This window comes from Sturnira hondurensis, unplaced genomic scaffold (assembly GCF_014824575.4).
Source record: "Sturnira hondurensis isolate 20B ecotype Veracruz unplaced genomic scaffold, ASM1482457v3 Scaffold0007406, whole genome shotgun sequence".
Lineage (NCBI taxonomy): Eukaryota > Metazoa > Chordata > Mammalia > Chiroptera > Phyllostomidae > Sturnira > Sturnira hondurensis.
The window spans coordinates 2,377,959-2,395,490 of NW_028080037.1; the positions used below are offsets into that span (position 1 = coordinate 2,377,959).

The following is a 17,532-nucleotide window of genomic DNA, read 5'->3' on the forward strand; positions in this document are numbered from 1 at the left end:
CCCGGACCTTGCTGAGCTCTCCTTACTGAGCACCTGCTGTTTACCCAGCACATGGTGGTGGCTGGCAGGCATGCCCTTTCGCAGCTGAGGACACTGAGGCTGATGGCCCCGGGCGTCTTGCCCAACGAGGGCATGAGGGGCCCCGTCCCTGGTTGGCCCCTCGCAAAGTGCCATGTCCGAGGCCCACGGAGCCTCCTTCTCCGTCACTGCTGCCCTAATCCCACCTGTGTCATCTTCTGCAGGAATGTTCGAGGAGCGCCCCCCGCAGGCGTCCTGGTCGGTTCCATGCTTGTCCTGTACATCCCCTGCTTCTCAAACACTGTGACCTTGGAGTCCCTGCTCCACCACCTTCCGTGGCTCCCCGTGGCCCTTGGAACAAAACCTCACCACCTCCAATCTGCTGTCTCCAGACCTGCCTGCCCTTTTTTAAATATTTAATTTATTTATCTTTAGAGGGGAAGGGAAGGAGAGAGGGAGAGAAATATCAATGTCCCCTGCTGGGACCTGGCCCACAACCCAGGCATGTGCCCTTACTGGGAATCGAACCAGCAACCCCTTGGTTCTCAGCCCATGCTCAACGCACTAAGCAACACCAGCCAGGGCTTAAAACTGTATTTTAAAAATATATATTTTATTTATCTCTAGAGGGGAAGGGAAGGAGAGAGGGAGAGAAATATCAATGTATGGTTGCCTCTTGTGCGTCCCCCGCTGGGAACTGGCCTAGCAACCCAGGCATGTGCGCCCTGACTGGGAATCGAACGGTGATCCTCTGGTTCGCAGGCCCGCGCTCAATCCACTGAGCTAAGCCAGCCAGGGGTCTGGCTGTGTTTTATAGGTGGAGGTATCCCTCCGGCAGCACCATGTTCTCATGGTCTGTCCCCATAGCAGTCAGTGTTGGCGCTCCGTCCCCGTCATGGCTGAGCCACAGTCCACTGTGCGCAGGGGCCACGTCCGTGTGTCTAGGGCTGGGCCCACGGACGGGGCTGTCTCTGCCCGCGGGGGGTGGGGTGGGGCGCGCGGGTGTGCCGCTGTCACACACATGTGCACATTGTGTGTGGGTGCGTCCCTGCTTTCGGTTCTGAGTGTGTGCTTAGGACTTGGTAACAACACAGCAATCGGTAAGTCTGTGTTTAATGTTGTGAGGAACCGCCCGACTGTGTTCCTAAGAAAATTTTTCAGGAAATGTGAGCGAGGTTGGGAGGGGTGGAAATCGGGTTTCTCACATAAGTGCGTGGTGAGTGAGAAGGCATGGAGTCCCCAGAGTCCCTTAGCTCTGGGGGCAGCCGGCACATGAGGACAGGCACTAGGCCGGGGACATGGTGGGGCGACCCCTTGATGGTGGGCAGCTGCCTCATCCGCCCGTAGCTTTTGGGCAGCTGAGTGGCCCTTGCTGTGCGCCCCCCCCAGACAACGTGCTAGAGGCCTGTGCGGGGAGCCCCGCCTCCCACCCGGCCCTCTGACTGGCTCCGTGGGTGGTAGGGGCTTCAGCTCCCTGAGTTGGGCAGTGGACACCCTGTGAGTCTCCAGAGAGTGGGCAGCCAGCCAGGCCCGGGGCCTTGAGGCCAGGACGGCAGGGAAGCGGCCGAGGACTCCCCAGGGCTGCTTGGGAAAGGCGGCACCTCCCTGGCACTGTGAGTGCCCGAACGCGAGAACGCACGGCACCTGGCAGGGCCTGCCGACCCTAGTCAGCACTCTGGTCGTTGGAGGAGGTTAGAAGAGACTAGTCACCCCCTTGGGCAATGCAAAATCAGACCGCATCTTGGAAGTGGCCCCAGGTGCGGGGAGGAGGGGCGTCCAGCCGGAGCAGTGAGCAGCGCTCTGGTAGAGTCCAGGCCCCGGCTCCTTGGAAAGAGCGAGGCAGAGCGGGCAGCTGTTTGAAACCCAGGGGACGGAACAGAGTGTATTGTGCTGCATCGGGCGCCCGGGGTCTGTGGGTTTTGAGACCAGCAGGCACGGGAGTTCTGGAACAGTGTCCAGCTTTGGTGGTCACCCTGTGCCCCTCCCAAGCCCGGTCTCCTGCCTCTGGGCTGCAGGGCCCGTGACCCACTGTCTCTGGTGGGAACTCACGTGGTGGCCCCTCTGCCTCCCATGTCAGAGCATCAGTAGGTCGTGGCAATCCTAGTGGCCCTGGTGGCTGAGCAGGTGTGAACAGGGCACACCCTGCCCCCGGTGACTGGGGACAGTGCCTGTGGGGGACTCCCTAAGGGGGCCGCGGAGTGTCGGTCCTGGCACTGGACCTCGTTGGCTTTTCAGGGTTGGATGGGTTGATGGTACCCCGCTGACTGATCGCTTCCTCTGCGACCCCTGCCTTCCCTGGATGAGTCAGAACTTTCGGTGGCAAGTGACAAAAACCCAGGTCGGGCTGGCGAAGGCAAAGTGCTGAAGGACCGCCCCGGCTCCCCTAACGCACAGGCGGCTTGGATCTGCCTACTGCACGGCTGTGCCTGGGGTCTAACGGCACTCTCTCTGGCCTCCAGACCTGTCTTCCAGCTGGTCGGCATCATCGTCTCCAGGGCTCCTGCCTTCGGGCGGCCGTGAGCTCCGGGCTTTCCTCCAGCTTCCGGCCCTGGCACAGAGCACCTGTTTCTGGTTCCTCCAGCCATTGGCTCCGAGTGGGTCACATGCCCGTCCCTGAACCAATCCCTGGTCCACGGGGATCAGGAGAATCTGATTGGCCATGCCCAGATCATGTGACTAATTCTGCATCTTGGGGAGGAAAGATGGTTCCAGAAAGGAGAGTCAAGTTCACAGTAGTGGGAGGTGTGGTGGGAGCAGGGTGCAGGCAGGTGGGGGTGTCTCGTTCCCCCTCGGACCACCACGATGCACCTCGTTCTTCTCTCCTGATGCCTGTCCTCTCCCAAGGAGCAGCTCACCAGTGCAGGGGCAGGGCAGCCACCCTTGGAGGGCAGTTGTGTGCAGGAGGGCAGGGCGACCAGGGAGGCCACTGCAGGAGGCGGGGCGTGCTGTTCCCCGGGGCCGTACAGCCCAGCCCTCCCCATCACCTGGGATGTGTGGGTGCTGGGCCCCTGCGCCATCTTGGATTTGTCCATCGGGAGGCTTGCTGGTGGCGGGGCCTGGTGGACACAGCTGTTCTGAGTGGCTGGGTGTGGGGGAGACCTGGGCGTAGCTAGAGGAGCCTGCCACGACCCCGGGGAATGGAGAGAGGAGCCGGGGCCAGCGGAGAAGGGAGCGAAGGGTCCTGGGGAAGACGGGGAACTTGGAAATCCCTGGGTGGAAGGACTTTCGACTGGGGTCAACTGGGGTCGCCTCTTTTTTTCGGGTCTCAGTTTCCTATTTGTGAGGCCAGCGGGTGTTTCTTGAGATTCTGTCTGGCGTGGGCACCGGTGTGCTTTTCCCTGTGGGCCTGGGTGACTCTCCTCGGTGTCCTGGGAGTCCCCATTCCACGCTCCCAGCCCGAGTCTGGACCAACCACCTGGCCTGCTCCCACGTTACGACGCTGCCCTCCCGCAGAGGGCCACTTCGGGACCGTCGTCCTGCTCGCGCTGGGCGCACCCACCACCCCTGGCTAGGTGTCGTTGGAGAGCTTCCCCCTTTGACTCGGCACCCCCAGGGGCTGTGGTGTGAGCTCCAGTGGGCCGAGGGGGCTTGGGACACATTTGGGGGTGGGGGTGCAGCTGCCCTTGTGGCTGGGTCTCTGAGCCTGCTGCGTGAGGGCCTCATGCTGCCTGACCTGGCTTGTGTGGCAGCTTCTGGCCCAGCAGTGGCCCGGAGTCCCCGTGGCATCATGGCGGGTCATCCGTGGGCTGGGAGGATGGTCGGGAGGACCTGCGTCCTCCTCATCCTCACTGGCGCCAAGGGCAAGGCTGGTGCTCTCTGGCTGATCTTGCTTCCCCTCTGCTTTTCTCACAGGTGCCTGTGACGGGGCTGCCCGCGAGCAGATGACGAGGACTGGCTGTTAGTCCTCTGTGGTCGTTGAGTCCTCTGGACCACCCACACCATGTCGGGGTCCACGCAGCCCGTGGCGCAGACGTGGAGGGCCACGGAGCCCCGCTACCCACCCCATGGCATCTCCTACCCGGTGCAGATTGCCCGATCCCACACGGTAAGGGGTGCTCGGGGCCACCTTTGGGGGACTCGTCTGTCACCGAGCTTCCTCCCCATCCCTTCCCTCCTTGGAGTCAGGACTGGAGTCAGGGCTGGTGGGTCTCCCCGTAGCCCAGAGGGGAGATGGGCACCTCAGCAGAGGTCGTGGCAGCGTGGCCTTCCCAGGCCTTGTGAGTCTGGTAAAATCGACTGGGTTGGGTCTGCGGCTCAGAGTCCTCAGTGGAAAATGCATGCAAATGTGGAGCACCTGCTGTATGCACTTTCCCCATAGCCCAGCCCCACCTGGGCTCCCTCCTTGCTTGACAAGAGGGCGGTTCCTGGGAGCCATGACCCGCTGTCCTCCCCCCTCCCCGCCCCCGACCCTTGGCCTGGAGTTTCTTCACTGGTGGTGCCTGGGCCCCGAGGCGACGAGGCCCAGCCCGAGTCCTGTCTCTGAGTCCTGGATCTGGGGGTCCAGGGGGTGGTTCTGCTCACAGCCGGGTGCGCTTGCTGTTGGGGGAGCTGGTGCCCTTGTGACCAGCTCTCTGAGGCTGCCCGCCCTCTGCCTGCCTCCTCCTGGGACCCCACTTCCTGCTGTCACCTGAACTGTATGAGGATGGGCCTTGGGTCCTGCTCTGTTGGTGTTTATTATTAGGCACCTCCTGTATACCATGTCCTCGGGTGCTTGCCAGAGGGCTCCCGGGTGCCCTGTTGGCCTCCTGGCTGCTCGGTGAGGGGCGCGAGACCCCGCAGCTGGGTGGCAGCCACTCTGCTGACTTGAGTGTGGGTGGGTCAGTGTCCCGCTCCGCCCGCGTGGCCGTTCCACGTGAGACACGCGGAGGAAATGGTGGCGGAATGGGTTTCCATCAGTGAGTGGGGTGGCAGGACCCAAGGAGGGCCTGTTCCCCTCAGGACTGCAGGACCCTGGGCTCCGAGAGGGGCGGGGGGGGCTGCCCCTGTGCCAGCCTCGCTGTGGGCTGTGCCGCCTGCGTACGGGCAGTGGAAGGCTGGATTCCTGCTGTGCTTGCAGAGGGGCCTGGGCCCCGGACCCTGGAAGCCCTGTTTCCCTGACCCAACCGTGGACACGGGCCGAGCCTCCAGTGTCGGCACTGTGCGCGTGGCTCAGGGGGCCCCTGCCCCCACCTGCTGGGGCCCTGTGTCCCGTTCCTGTGGTCTCCGTGGTCTCGGCTCCCCTCCCCCACAGTGTCAGGACCCTGCATCTTTCCCAGAGGGTCCTGGGGACCGCTGGCACCGGGGGTGTCCCAGCACTGAGGGTCCTGATGCACCTTCCTCCTGTGGGACTTCACTGGGCTCAGCTCTGCTCTCTCCCCCTAAGTCCCCCAGGGCCCCCCGAGCTCTCCTGAGCCCCTCAGTCCTCGTGTGGAATGAATGTGTTGAAGTTGAAAGACCTGCAGTCTGCATCCCAGAGCTCTCCTTTCCTGCCCTGTGGCCTTGGGCAAGTCCCTTAACCTCTCTTTGCCTCAGTGCGGGAAAGTGGTGCAGAGCGCAGTGCCTCGGTTTCCCCCGCAGTTGACCGAGAGGCCCTGTGAGCTGGTGAGGGTCAGACCAGCAGGCGCGTGCAGAGGCCCTCGCTGGCCGGGAGGCCGGGACAGAGCAGGGGTGCGCCGCAGCTATGGGATGTGATGATAGCTGCGGTGAGGAAGACGGGCGGCCATTCGCTTCCTCTCCATTTCGCCCCCAGGGCTCCCGGCAGGCTTTTCCTCTCCAAAAGCGGGGCTGGCCTCCCCTGTGAGCATTTCGGGCTTTTCGGCCCGTGCGTTTCTGTCCCAGCGCCTTGGCACTGCTCCCGTGGTCTCGCGCAAGCAGCTCGGCGAAGACAGAGCCATGGCCGTGGCCATGAGCCAGCGGCACGTGACGAGACGGGCCGAGCCTGGCTCTGGCCTTGGGTCGGCTGACTTCTGCCCTAGATCAGGGCTTATCAGACGCTGTGGGAAACTCCCGTCTGTTTAATTTACAGTCTGTCACAGACTGATACTCGGTCCTGCTGGGCCTGACCCAGTTGGTGGACGCAAGGGCTCGCAGCTGAGGCCAGCAGGACACGTGCTGGCTGTGCGCCTGGGGGTGGCAGTCGTGTTGATGAGCAGGAAAGGGTCAGAGTGCAGGCGTCTGCGGCCCCCGCCTCGGGCCTGTGGTGCCGTGGACCTCACGGGGAGCAGCGCCGCCCTGGACCTGGGAGCCTGCCTGGCCAGAGCAGGCCCGGCACAGGAGGGGCGGGGGGAGGGGGCAGGCGGGGTGGGATGCCGGATCCTTTGCCTGTATCCCGAATGCTGCCTGGGGTGGCCTCTCCCTTAGCTTCATGGTTCCTCCTGCTTTGGGGACGGCCCCAGAGGGATGGCGTGGCCTCCCAGAGCTAGCCCGTTGGGAACCCCCATGCTGGGACCATCGCTCATTCATTCACTCACTCACTCACTCACTCATTCATTCAGCGAACACTTACCAGGCGTCTCTTCTCTGCCCTGGAAATGCAGCTGTGAACAGAATGGAAGCAACCCTGCCTCCTGGCATTGATGTTCTTATGGGGGATCAGAGAGCAGGGGAGGTTCCTAATCCTAGTTTCGAGTCTGGGGAAGGGGGTCTTACTGAGAAGCTGAGATCGGACTGGGAACCTGGAGGCAGCAGGAGGGTCAGCCACATGGCATCCGCCCAAAGAATGTTCCGGGCCGGGGACAGCATGTGCAAAGGCCCTGAGGCCGGAGCTGCCTTGGCTGTGACCTTTGTCACTCACTCCAGGAAGGATCCTGGAATCGGGGGCCCCAGAGCAGACTGAGTTCTTCCTTTCCCCGCTCTGGGTGTCTCCCCGGCCCCCCGTGGGGTGGGGGATGCCCTTTCTCCCACCCCGGCTGCAAAGAAAATTCTCTTCCCAGCGTAGCCTCCCTCGTACATCGCAGAACCTCTTGGCTCCCTGCCCTGTGACCCCGGCAAGCTACTGGCCTCGCTGGGCCTCAGAGTTCTCGTGGGGGGGGGCTACACGTGCGGCCCCCCAGGGTTGCCGTAGGCATTGAATGAATTAGTACAGAGAAAGCATTGGGTGGCAGGAGCACGTGATCACGGTGAACCCCACCTTGGGTCAGACCTTCCTGGGGGCTCCCCAGTTCTTGTCCTATCGAGCAGGGGTGTCAAACTCATTTATTTTCCCTGGGGGCCACATCAGCCTCTCAGGGTTGCCTTCAAAGGGCTGAATGTCATTTTAGGGCTGTAGAAAGGTAACTTACTCCTTAACAGTTCATCAAGAGCTGGGCGCTGCCCCAGGGTAGAAATAGGTGCCGGGCTGGATCAGACAAGGTAGAGGTTCCAGCGTGCCTGCTGGCCTTGTGTTTGCCACCCGCACTGTAGAGCTTCCAGGTGCCTTGGGCATCCCCGGGGTCCACCCTGACACCGGCTTCGGGCTCCCGCCACCTTGCTGGGCAGCTGCAGGCACCGTGGAGCCCAGGCACCCGCTTCAGGGATGGCCCTGTGCGCCCTGCCACACGGCTCATTTTGCTTTTGTGTGAAAGCCTGTGGGAGACATTTCCTCCTGGCAGACTGCGTGGCTTGCTCACACCTCCGTGCGTGCGTGGGAGAGCTTTTGCCTGGCAGCCTTGCCAGAGTGATCCCCGAGGCGGCCCCTCCCTCCCTCGAGCCCTTTCTTCTTCCTTCTCCCCCGCCTCCCCATCTGCCTCCCCTTTGCCAACACCTGGCGCTTTGTGCCAGACGCCCCTCGGGGCATGGGCGGTGGGGGGGGCCCTTCTCTGCAGTCTGGAAGCTGCCTCGCCTTGGGGGAGACCCTTGGGAAGGGAAGGGGGATGAGACGTAGGAAGCACAGGGGCCTCCTTCCATGTGGTTCAGTCACCCGTTTCAGGGATGAGGAAACTGAGGCTCAGTGGCTTTGAGTGATAGGTGGAAGCCTCCAGCCTGAGGCCCTGCAGCCCTGGAAGGCCCTCCCTGCGGTGTCTCCGGGTGCTGAGGTCGACTCCCGTTCCCGGGCTCTCTACCCTCTGGCCTCCTGGCCTCTTGCATGCCAGTCCAGAGGGTCGGAAACACACACCTTCTTGGCACACTGCCCAGGTGTCACCAGGTTCTCTTTGCAGAAACAACTGCTTAAACAAGCCAGCCAGCAGAGGGAGGACTAGGTTTTTCGGGGAAATCGGGAGAATTAAGAAAGGTGCCAACAGGAAAATAAATCGCCAGCATTCCCACCCCGCCCAGAGCCTCTTCTGTGTCAGACATCACTAATTGATTGTCACACTCAGCGCCACTGAGTGTTCGAGGCAGACAGAACCGATCGATTTGGATGGGTGCCCTTGGGAAGCCCGTTCTGCGTCTCGTTTGAAAGACTGTGTGTTTCAGAGCGTCGACAGCCAGGGTGCGTGTAATTTGTGACTGTTCCGTTTTCCCTGGATGATGACGGATAACGAACAGCCTGTTCCTGATGGAGGGGGGTCTCGCCCGACGCTCATCTCCTGGCTGTGACCTCTGCTTGCACATGTGACCCACACTGGGGGCTTTTGCTTTGTTTCGGGGTCTGGTCTGTGAGCCTTGCAGACGGACCCCCGCTGCCCCAGGTGGACGCTCACTTAGTGCCCAGGGTGGGCTTCAGGCCGCAGTGTGTTCCCAGGCATCCCTGCAAACACACGGGCTCGGTTGTCCCCTCTGGGAAATGGGCAGAGTCACAGCCAAGCAGGGGCCTGAGCATGGTGCTGGCCCAGGGTGCCCTGTATGGGCCACGGGCTCCAGTAATGCCCTTTGGCCATGCTGGCCTCGGGGCCTGCTCACGCCGCCCTCCGCCCCCCCCCACCTGCAGGACGTGGGGCTCCTCGAGTACCAGCACCACCCACGGGACTTCACCTCGCACCTCCCGCCCGGCCCCGTCATCCAGCCCCAGAGGAGGCGGCCCTCCCTGCTCTCCGAGTTCCAGCCCGGGAACGAAAGGTGAGGGGGCACCAGTGCCTGCCCAGAGCCCCGGGCCACTTCTCAGACCGGAACGCGGGGGTCCACGGAGGGACAGGGCCTTGCAGGATGGGCGTCACAGCGGGGTGCTGGGCTGTGCGGTTGCCCTTGTCCTTGGGGTGAGGGCGGAGATGTGCAGGCAGGAGCCATGTGGCTCTCACTCGAACTTTGGGCCGGGAGCAGACAGGGTTGCTGGCTGGGAGGGCCACGCACACACCTTTTGTACCCCCGTCCCCATTCCCTGAGTCCTCTTCTGTCCCTCAGCCGGCAGACCAGGCCCATGGCGTCAGCCTGGGGGAGGGAAGGAGCCAGTGGGGCAGTGCAGGGACCCCAGCGAGAGGAAGGCCACGGCCAGGGCAGGGCCCCTCGATGCCCCAGAGGATAGCGGCAGGACCGCTCAGAGTCTGAGCGCCTGGTGAGGCTGTTTCCTCTTTTGCAGCCTCGGCAGGAGGGTGGAGGGAGCCAGTCAGGCTTGACCTGGCCGGGCAGCGGCCATCGCTGCAGCAGGCGGCTCCCTTAGCAGGAAGTCGGGCCTGGNGGTAACGAAAGGTGAGGGGGCACCAGTGCCTGCCCAGAGCCCCGGGCCACTTCTCAGACCGGAACGCGGGGGTCCACAGAGGGACAGGGCCTTGCAGGATGGGCGTCACAGCGGGGTGCTGGGCTGTGCGGTCGCCCTTGTCCTTGGGGCGAGGGCGGAGATGTGCAGGCAGGAACCACGTGGCTCTCACTCGAACTTTGGGCCGGGAGCAGACAGGGTTGCTGGCTGGGAGGGCCACGCACACACCTTTCGTACCCCTGTCCCCATTCCCTGAGTCCTCTTCTGTCCCTCAGCCGGCAGACCAGGCCTGTGGCGTCAGCCTGGGGGAGGGAAGGAGCCAGTGGGGCAGTGCAGGGACCCCAGCGAGAGGAAGGCCACGGCCAGGGCAGGGCCCCTCGATGCCCCAGAGGATAGCGGCAGGACCGCTCAGAGTCTGAGCGCCTGGTGAGGCTGTTTCCTCTTCTGCAGCCTCGGCAGGAGGGTGGAGGGAGACAGTCAGGCTCGACCTGGCCGGGCAGCGGCCATCGCTGCAGCAGGCGGCTCCCTTAGCAGGAAGTCGGGCCTGGCTGAGCAGCAGGAGTGCTGTGATCGGCTGGTGATGTCTGCCCTGGGTGGGTGAAGTGCAGGTGACACCGTGTGTGCCAGGCCCACGGTGCGGTGCGTTTCAGGCTTGACTGTGCCCCACGTCGCCTGGGATCTTGTTTATGTGCAGAGTCTGACTCAGCAGGGCTGCAGCTCCAGGTGGCGGAGGAGAGGGGGCGAAGCTTCTGGTCCGGGGCCACGCCCCCGAGCGAGAGTGCTTGGAGTTGGGCTGCGGTCCTCCCCGTAGACGAAGTCAGTGGGTGCTGACCCGAGGGAAGGCCAGTCCGGGTCTCTGTCCTGCCTGCCCTGGCCGTCTCCCGCGGGGCTGAGGAGGGCGCGGTGCCCAGCAGGGCTCGGTGGGGAGGGCAGGAGACCTGACGCCTGTGCCCTGGCCTCCTTTAGGTCCCAGGAGCTGCACCTGAGGCCCGAGCCCCATGCGTACCTGCCCGAGCTGGGCAAGTCGGAGATGGAGTTCACGGATAGCAAGCGCCCGCGCCTGGAGCTGCTGCCCGACCCCCTGCTTCGACCCTCGCCCATGCTGGCCGCCGGCCCACCGGGGGGCTCCGAGGACCTGTCCAAGGTAAGGCCTGGCGTCTGCCGTAAGCTCCCGAGGATACTGGTTTCTGCTGTGACTGGGCTGCCGGCAGGGGCAAGAGGGGGCCTGCCAGGGGGGTGCAGGGCAGGCAGCATGGGCCTCAGCTGTGGATGGGGCCGAGCGGTGGGAGGAAGGCTGGGGACAAGGGCGGCTCTGGGGGCCATTTCTCGGCTGGAGGAGGGACAGCTCCCACCTGAGCAGGTCCAGGCTGCAGGCCTCCCCTCCCCCGAGGGCTCTTTGGGTTCACTGGTCTTGAACAGGAAAGGTCGGGCTGCGATGCGATGCGGGGCGGGGCGGGCACCCGGGTTCAGCGCCTGTGCTTTGCTGCTGGTGGGGGCTGGGTACTGCTCTTCCACTGACGCTCAGGGCGGCTGAGTCTGCAGGCCGTCTGGCCTCCATGGACACAGACGAAGCCAGGGGAGGGATGCCACGGCTGTCCCCAGGGTCACCCAGCTGCCTGGGGTGAGGCGGGGACTGGCCAGGCGACACACTCGTCCTTGGTCGGCTGCGTGGTGGCTGTCCCTTCCCTGCGTGCCGAGCAGTTCCATGCGGCTTCTTTGCGGCCACAGGGACATACACGAGCTCATTAACAGCCTCCCAGCTGCCGGGTGAGGTCAGGGCTCATCTTGGGGCCGCTCTGGGGGGAGTGGCTGGGAACTGGGGGCCAGACGGGGGAGGGAGTTGGCCCCCTTGGTCCACTGGGTCTTCTCTACCCAATGCCAGATGGGGTCGAATGGTGGAATTTCGGGCAAAATGGGTCCTTCATTTGGGGGCCGGCACCCACGGGGCATTGCCGTGGGGGCAGGGGTGGTGGTGACGAGCTGCCCTTGAGCCAGGGCTGGCTGTGTGTCGGGTAGTGTCTGCTCAGCCTCGTGACGTCCAACCCGCGATCCCCTTTAAAGGTGGGGTCCCCGGCTCAGTGGAAGCTGCTTGCCCGTGGCCGTGGGGAGGTGGGGGAGGGGGCTGTCCCTCTGTGGCTTCCCCTTGGGTCTCCCGAGTGGGCTGCTGTTTCCTACAGCGGGTCTTGGGCAGGTAGGGATGTGTGTGAAGGGGGCACGGGCCACGCCAGCAAGGCTGCATTTCCTCCCAGGACCGGGGCCCCCAGGGCATGGTGCCCCCCACACCACTGTCCTGTCTGCCCTGAGAATGGGCTGTCGTTATCTCTGGCCCCCCCCCCCAGACTGGCTGTTCAGAATGGGGACTTGGCCTGCAAGTCTTTAGGAGGGGCCATGTGACACGTGGCTCTGAGTCTGGATGCCTGTCCCCGTGCTCCTTGTGGCTCCCTGGGGGACTCCCTCTCTGACGGTGGGTCTTTCTCAGTCTCTGTCTGTGTCTGTCTGTCTGTCTTCTCTTCCTGGACCTGGGGTGGGCAGGGCCATGATCACCGCAGGCAGTGGGAAGGGCTGCGGGGGAGGGAAGCAGCCCTGGGGGGCCGCTGGGAGCATGGTCAACTGTTTGTATCTGCTGTGTGGAATTCAGCTGAGGCTGGAGGCAGGCGTTCGCCTGGGTTTTTTTTTTTTTAACTAACCCTGCCCCTGGCGGTGTTTCTTTTTTCCTGTGAAAATGTTTTCCTACACTCCCCTGTGCTGCCCCGCCCCCCTCCCCCCCAGCCCCTGCGGGAGCAGGGAGGTTTCCTTTGGAATTCACCGCAGGTTGGGGACTTCAGAGCATCACCAGGGACCGTGTGTCTGTGAGGGCACCGCTGCCCGCCGGGGCTCTGGGCTGGAAGGGACAGAACACCTATGTCAGGCTGACTCGCAATGCGGCTCGCTGAACTCACCTCAAGGGTGGGCTGACTTCAGGCACAGCTGAATCCAGGCGACAGGATGATCTCACAGGCCCCTGGCTCTGTTTAGCTCCTGGTTCTGCCACCTTCCCCATGGTCCTGGTGTGCTCCACACCCTGGGCCTTCGTCCTCGCAGGTTCGAGGCCGTGTGTCCAGCCCAGAGTTGTTGCTCCTCTTGCCTTTGGGCAGCCTGTGCCTGAGCTGGAAGGCGTCGTCGTGATGGGGGGTGGGGTGTTGGGGGGACCAAGTACCAGGTGCAGCCCTGCCCGCCTCTCCGGCCCCGAGGCTTTGGCTGCCTGTGCCTTCAGTTCTGCACCAAGAGCTTCCCTCTTCTCCATTGGCCTGTGTTTTTACACCCAGGGCCTCTGACGGGGCAAATGGTGCCGGCGGCTACCCGGTGGCTACCTGGCGGTGGGCGGGGGCATCGGCACCAGCCTGTTGTTTCCTTCCTGTGGCTTTGGGTAGCTGCCACCCTGAGAACGCCCCCGCAGGAGGCCCTGTTTCTGGAAAACTCCGCACCGGAGAGGAGGGGCGTCCCTTGCCCTCCCTGGTACGCAGGGCAGCCTGAGCTGACCCCGTTAGGTGAAGTTCACCTCTGAAAGTGAACGAGGCGTGCGGGACATCTGCAGCCACCACCCCTGTCTAGTTCCAGAACGTTCTCATCACCCCAAAAAGAAGCTCCACACCCATCGGCAGTCACTCCCCATCCCCAGCCCCTGGCACCCACTGGCCTGCTTTCCACCCCTGCGGTTTGCCTGGTCTGGACGTTCCCCGTCTGTGGAGTCACACACTACGCATGACCTTTGTGCCTGGCGCCTGTCACGCAGTGTCCCGTCCTCAGGGTCATCCGTGTGGCCCTGGGTGTCTGTGCTTCGCTTTCGTTGTTGTTTGTTGTTAGTTGTTTGAGTCGTGTTTTGGCTTATGGTTGGGCCGTGTCTCACGTGCCGGTTCAGCCGTGGAAGCGCCCGCTGGCGCGTCTTGGGTGGGAATGACAGCGGAGCCTGAATGAACCTGGAGAAGCACCCACCGAGGAAGGCAGCGTGTTCCCCGCCCCCCGAATTTACGGGGAAGTTTCCGCCCCCTCTTCCTGCCGCTCCCGGCAGTTGCCAGTCGCTCCATCTGACGCGCTGCCAGCCTTGGGGATGGAAACCTTCCTTTTGCTGATGCTGCTTTCGAGAATCACGCCCGGCTGGGCGCGCAGTTGCGGGGGTCCTGCCCCAGAGCCTTTCTGCCCACAGCCCTCCTCCCCGCCCTGTTGACACCCTTCTGCCCCTGGTAGGCGACGCTTCCCACGGCAGCCAAAGCTCCTGGGCTCCAGGAGCTGGGTTGCTGCCCACCACGGGGCTGCCAGGACCCCGAGGGATGGGTGAGGCTGCCAGGGAGACCCCCAGGTGCCTAGGGAGGGGTGGGGCTGGTCTCCGTTGTGGCGGGAGGGTGGGTCTGAGTTCAGCTGCTATGGAGGTGTGGAGTCGGACCCTCTGGGCTTCGGTGACGCCCGTGTGAAGGCTCTGAGGTGCCAGAACTCGGGGGCTGCTGTGGGAGGCGCCAGGTACCCACAGTTCTGTGTCCCGGGCTGTGGCGGGGGGGAGTTGGCAGCCCCTGGGGCTGCAGTTGTCTCGGGGAATAATGTGTCCTCTGTGCTGCGGTGCAGCTGCCGTGGCGGTGGGGGAGGCAGCAGCCTGGAGCGCCTCCCGGGGCCTCCCCTGCCAGCAGCTGCTGGCCTGGCCTTGAGGGCCGCACAGGGTGGGGGGGGGCGGGGCCAGTCCACCTGCGCTGCCAGGCCCGGAGCTGCCGTTTGGGGGTGGGACTGTCCAGCCAGCGCTGACGTGCCCTTCACAGCAGGCGTGCCAGGCCCTGCGCTGAGCGCCCTGTGCGTGTGAACGCATTCGAGCCTCACCACCAGCTGGAGGTGGGAACGTCCCGAAGAGCAGATGAGGAAACGGAGGCGGGGGTTGGTGCACGGTCTGCCTGAGGTCCCGGAGCTGGGAGGTGGCCCAGGGGACGGGGATTTGAACCCAGGGCCTCGAGGGTGAGTGCCAACGAACTTCCCTTGGTGGGATGGAGTCGAACAGAAGCCTGGCGAAGGGTTCCCTTGTTGGTTTAATGTGTTTCTAAAAACGGCTTTAGCACGCACAGGGTGACGCTCACGGGAGGAAAGGCAGACATGTGCTGGGGAACCCAGAGGAGGCCGTGGAATTGCTCCCCGAGCCCCGCTGGGCAACCAGGGCGCCGCTTTTGCCTGCGTGCGGCGTGTTCTTGTGGGTTCCCCGTGTGTGTGTTTTCTGCCCAACCATGTGTCTGCTGTCTGCACACAATGCCCTGTTACTGGCTGGTTCGGACCAGTGTTCACGAGGGTCAGCTGGGTCAGGCCTCAGGGGGCGGCACAGAGGGTCCTGCGGTTGAGTGGGTGGACACAGGCAGGGCGAGGGGGGTGAGAGAGGGGTGTGCCAGGGGAGGGGGACGAGGGAGGCTTCGCAGCTCTCGCGGAGATTGGCAAGCCCTTCCTAGAGGAGGGTAGGAGGACTCTGAACTTTGCCCAATGAGCGATGTGGGGAAAGGGTGCCCCTGGCTGGGGCCCACTGAGGACAAAGGCAGGAAGGTAGGGCTGGTGAGCAGGCTTGGGACTCGACTGGACGTGGGGCTGTGGTGACAGATGCCCGGTGTGCTGGGGCCTGAAGTCAGGCCTGGAAACACGGGGTGCCTGCTCCTGCAAATAAAGTTTTATTGGTACAGAGCCACATCCGTTTGTTGACACGCCGTCCTCGGCGGCTTTCCTGGCACGGCCTCGGAGCTGAGCGGTCTCCGCGGAGACCCTGCGGCCTTCACTGGGGCGCCCCACGCCGACCCTGTGCCCGTGTCCTCCCCGCCACAGGACCGCAGCCTGACAGGCAAGCTGGAGCCTGTGTCCCCTCCCAGCCCCCCCCACGCCGACCCCGAGCTGGAGCTGGTGCCCCCGCGGCTGTCCAAGGAGGAGCTGATTCAGAGCATGGACCGGGTGGACCGCGAGATCACCATGGTGGAGCAGCAGATCTCCAAGCTGAAGAAGAAGCAGGTGAGGGGGCGGGGGTTCGCAGGGCGGCTCTGAGTTGCCGGTCCAGTGGCCACGGCTGAGGGGACAGTATCAGCTGACGGCGTAGCCGCGAGTGCGCGCTGAGCATGGGCAAGGGTGCTGTTCCGCCCGGTGCCCTGCCGGCCGATGGATCCCTCCGCCGTCCTGGGCGTGTTCTGGGTCTGCACCATCCACAGTGGTGCCACTGGAAATGCGCTTTGTGTGGCTGAGAAACTGAACTTCTGATTTAGTTTGATTTCAGTTAAGTGAGATTGACACCCGAGGAGCCACACGGCCTCTGTACTGGGCGTCTCAGGCATGGTGGGCAGGCGGTCAGGTTCCAGCTCCGTTCCTCCTGCTTCCCTTTCTGCCTAACCTTCCTCGTCCACACTGTGGGGTTCATGTGGCCGGACTCTCACCGTGGCTCTGGCATCTGACTGGGCAGGGCCTCTGGGCTCTGCCTCAGTTTCCTTGTCTACAAAATGGGCACAGACACAACGCCCCTCATAGGTTGTGAGGCGGGAGCAGGCTGTGTGGCATGGATACAAATCCTCAGTGTGGCTGTTGAAACCGAAGTTAATGTAAATATTTATAATATTGATTTTATGATCCATTTTTAATATTGATATAAAGTTAATTTTAATATTCTGCTTTTTGCCAGATCTTTACATGTGACCCTCCCTGGCCCTTCAGGTCTCTGCTCAGCTGTCCTCACCTTAGACAGCCCCCCTTCCCCACCCTGTATGGGGCCCTGGAGCCAGCCCTCCTCCCTCCTGGGGCCGGGCAAACCCAGCCCAGCCAGGCACTGTGCCTGCTTTTTTTAAATAAAGTTTTATTGGCACACAGCTACGTTGGTTTGTTGACACAGCGTCCGTGGCAGCTTTAATACGACATCAGAGTTGAGTAGTCCCCACAGAGACCCTATAGCCAGCAAAGCTGAAAGTGTTTACCATCTGGGCCTCCACGTTCTGCTTTGCTGTGGTCTTCTCCCCACGACCTAGTGGCAGGTCCTTGTCCCCCACCCGCTCACCGCTGTGCCCCTGGCAGTGCCAGAACACAGTAGGTGCTCATGAAAACCTGTTAGTAGAGTCAGGGTGACACTGGCCACATGGGCATGTCGGGGTGGTGCCTGGGGTCAGGGTCACACTTGGCCATGTCCAGGTAAGGAGCGTAGACTCCTGTAGGATGGAGGGCCCACCTTGGCCACCACAGGCAGCAGAGGCACGAGGCTGGTGAGAGGAGACCCCGTGGAGGCGGTCCAGGGCCCCGTGAGTGGGTTTTGGAGGATGTACGGAGGAGGCGGGGCACCAGGGCTATTACTGGCACGGAGGGGTAGGACCTGGGGGTGGCCCAGCAGCTGGGCCTGACAGGGAGGCTTGGCCAGCTGTCCCAGGCCTTGGGGGAGATGGGTAGGTCTCCAAGATGGTGGCTGAGGCCTCCGGAGAGAGGGCCGTGCCCTGGTGGGACTCAGGCAGGCGTTGTCCAGGCCTCACCTTTAGTTCCTCCAGGCCTGGCTTTGGGAAGAGGTGGTCTCCACAGGTGATGTGCACACGCGTGTGCCTGCAGCCGGAAGCCAGAAGCCAGGTCGCTCAACCAGCCCTCGATTGTTAGATTTTTAAAAATTCCACTTTGGCGCCCTTTTTTAAACTGAAATACACGGAACATAGGATTGCTCGTGGTAGTGGAGACAGGCCAGCGGCGCGGAGCACACTCATGGCGTCGCCCCGCCTCATTCTCGTTCCAAGATGTTCCTGTCACCCTAAAAAGGAGTTTCCAGACCCCCAGCAGCCACACCAATCTCCCTCCGCCCCCCCACTCCGAGCTGCTAGTCTGCTCTCTACGGATTCGCCTTCCAGACATTCCACACGCGTGGCATCCTGCCCCGTGTGGCCTCTGTGTCTGGGGTCTGTCACACAGCATCGTGTTCTCACGGTCCGTCCACATTGTAACCGGTGTCGGCGCTCCGTGCCTTTTCTCGGCTGAGGCATGTT

At 63.2% G+C, this 17,532-nt stretch overlaps 1 protein-coding gene across 17 annotated transcripts in view; it reads left to right on the forward strand.

Annotated features, from left to right (window-relative positions):
* The window catches only part of NCOR2 (nuclear receptor corepressor 2), a 160,410-nt gene that overhangs the window by 39,942 nt on the left and 102,936 nt on the right, over positions 1 to 17,532 (forward strand). For all 17 annotated transcript variants that reach the window (XM_037051893.1, XM_037051895.1, XM_037051885.1 and 14 more), the window contains 4 exons: positions 3,871 to 4,063; positions 8,846 to 8,973; positions 10,514 to 10,691; positions 15,365 to 15,544. In XM_037051893.1, coding sequence (XP_036907788.1) covers positions 3,959 to 4,063; positions 8,846 to 8,973; positions 10,514 to 10,691; positions 15,365 to 15,544 — 591 coding nt within the window. In that variant the 5' untranslated portion in view covers positions 3,871 to 3,958. The remainder of the gene's footprint in view (positions 1 to 3,870; positions 4,064 to 8,845; positions 8,974 to 10,513; positions 10,692 to 15,364; positions 15,545 to 17,532) is intronic.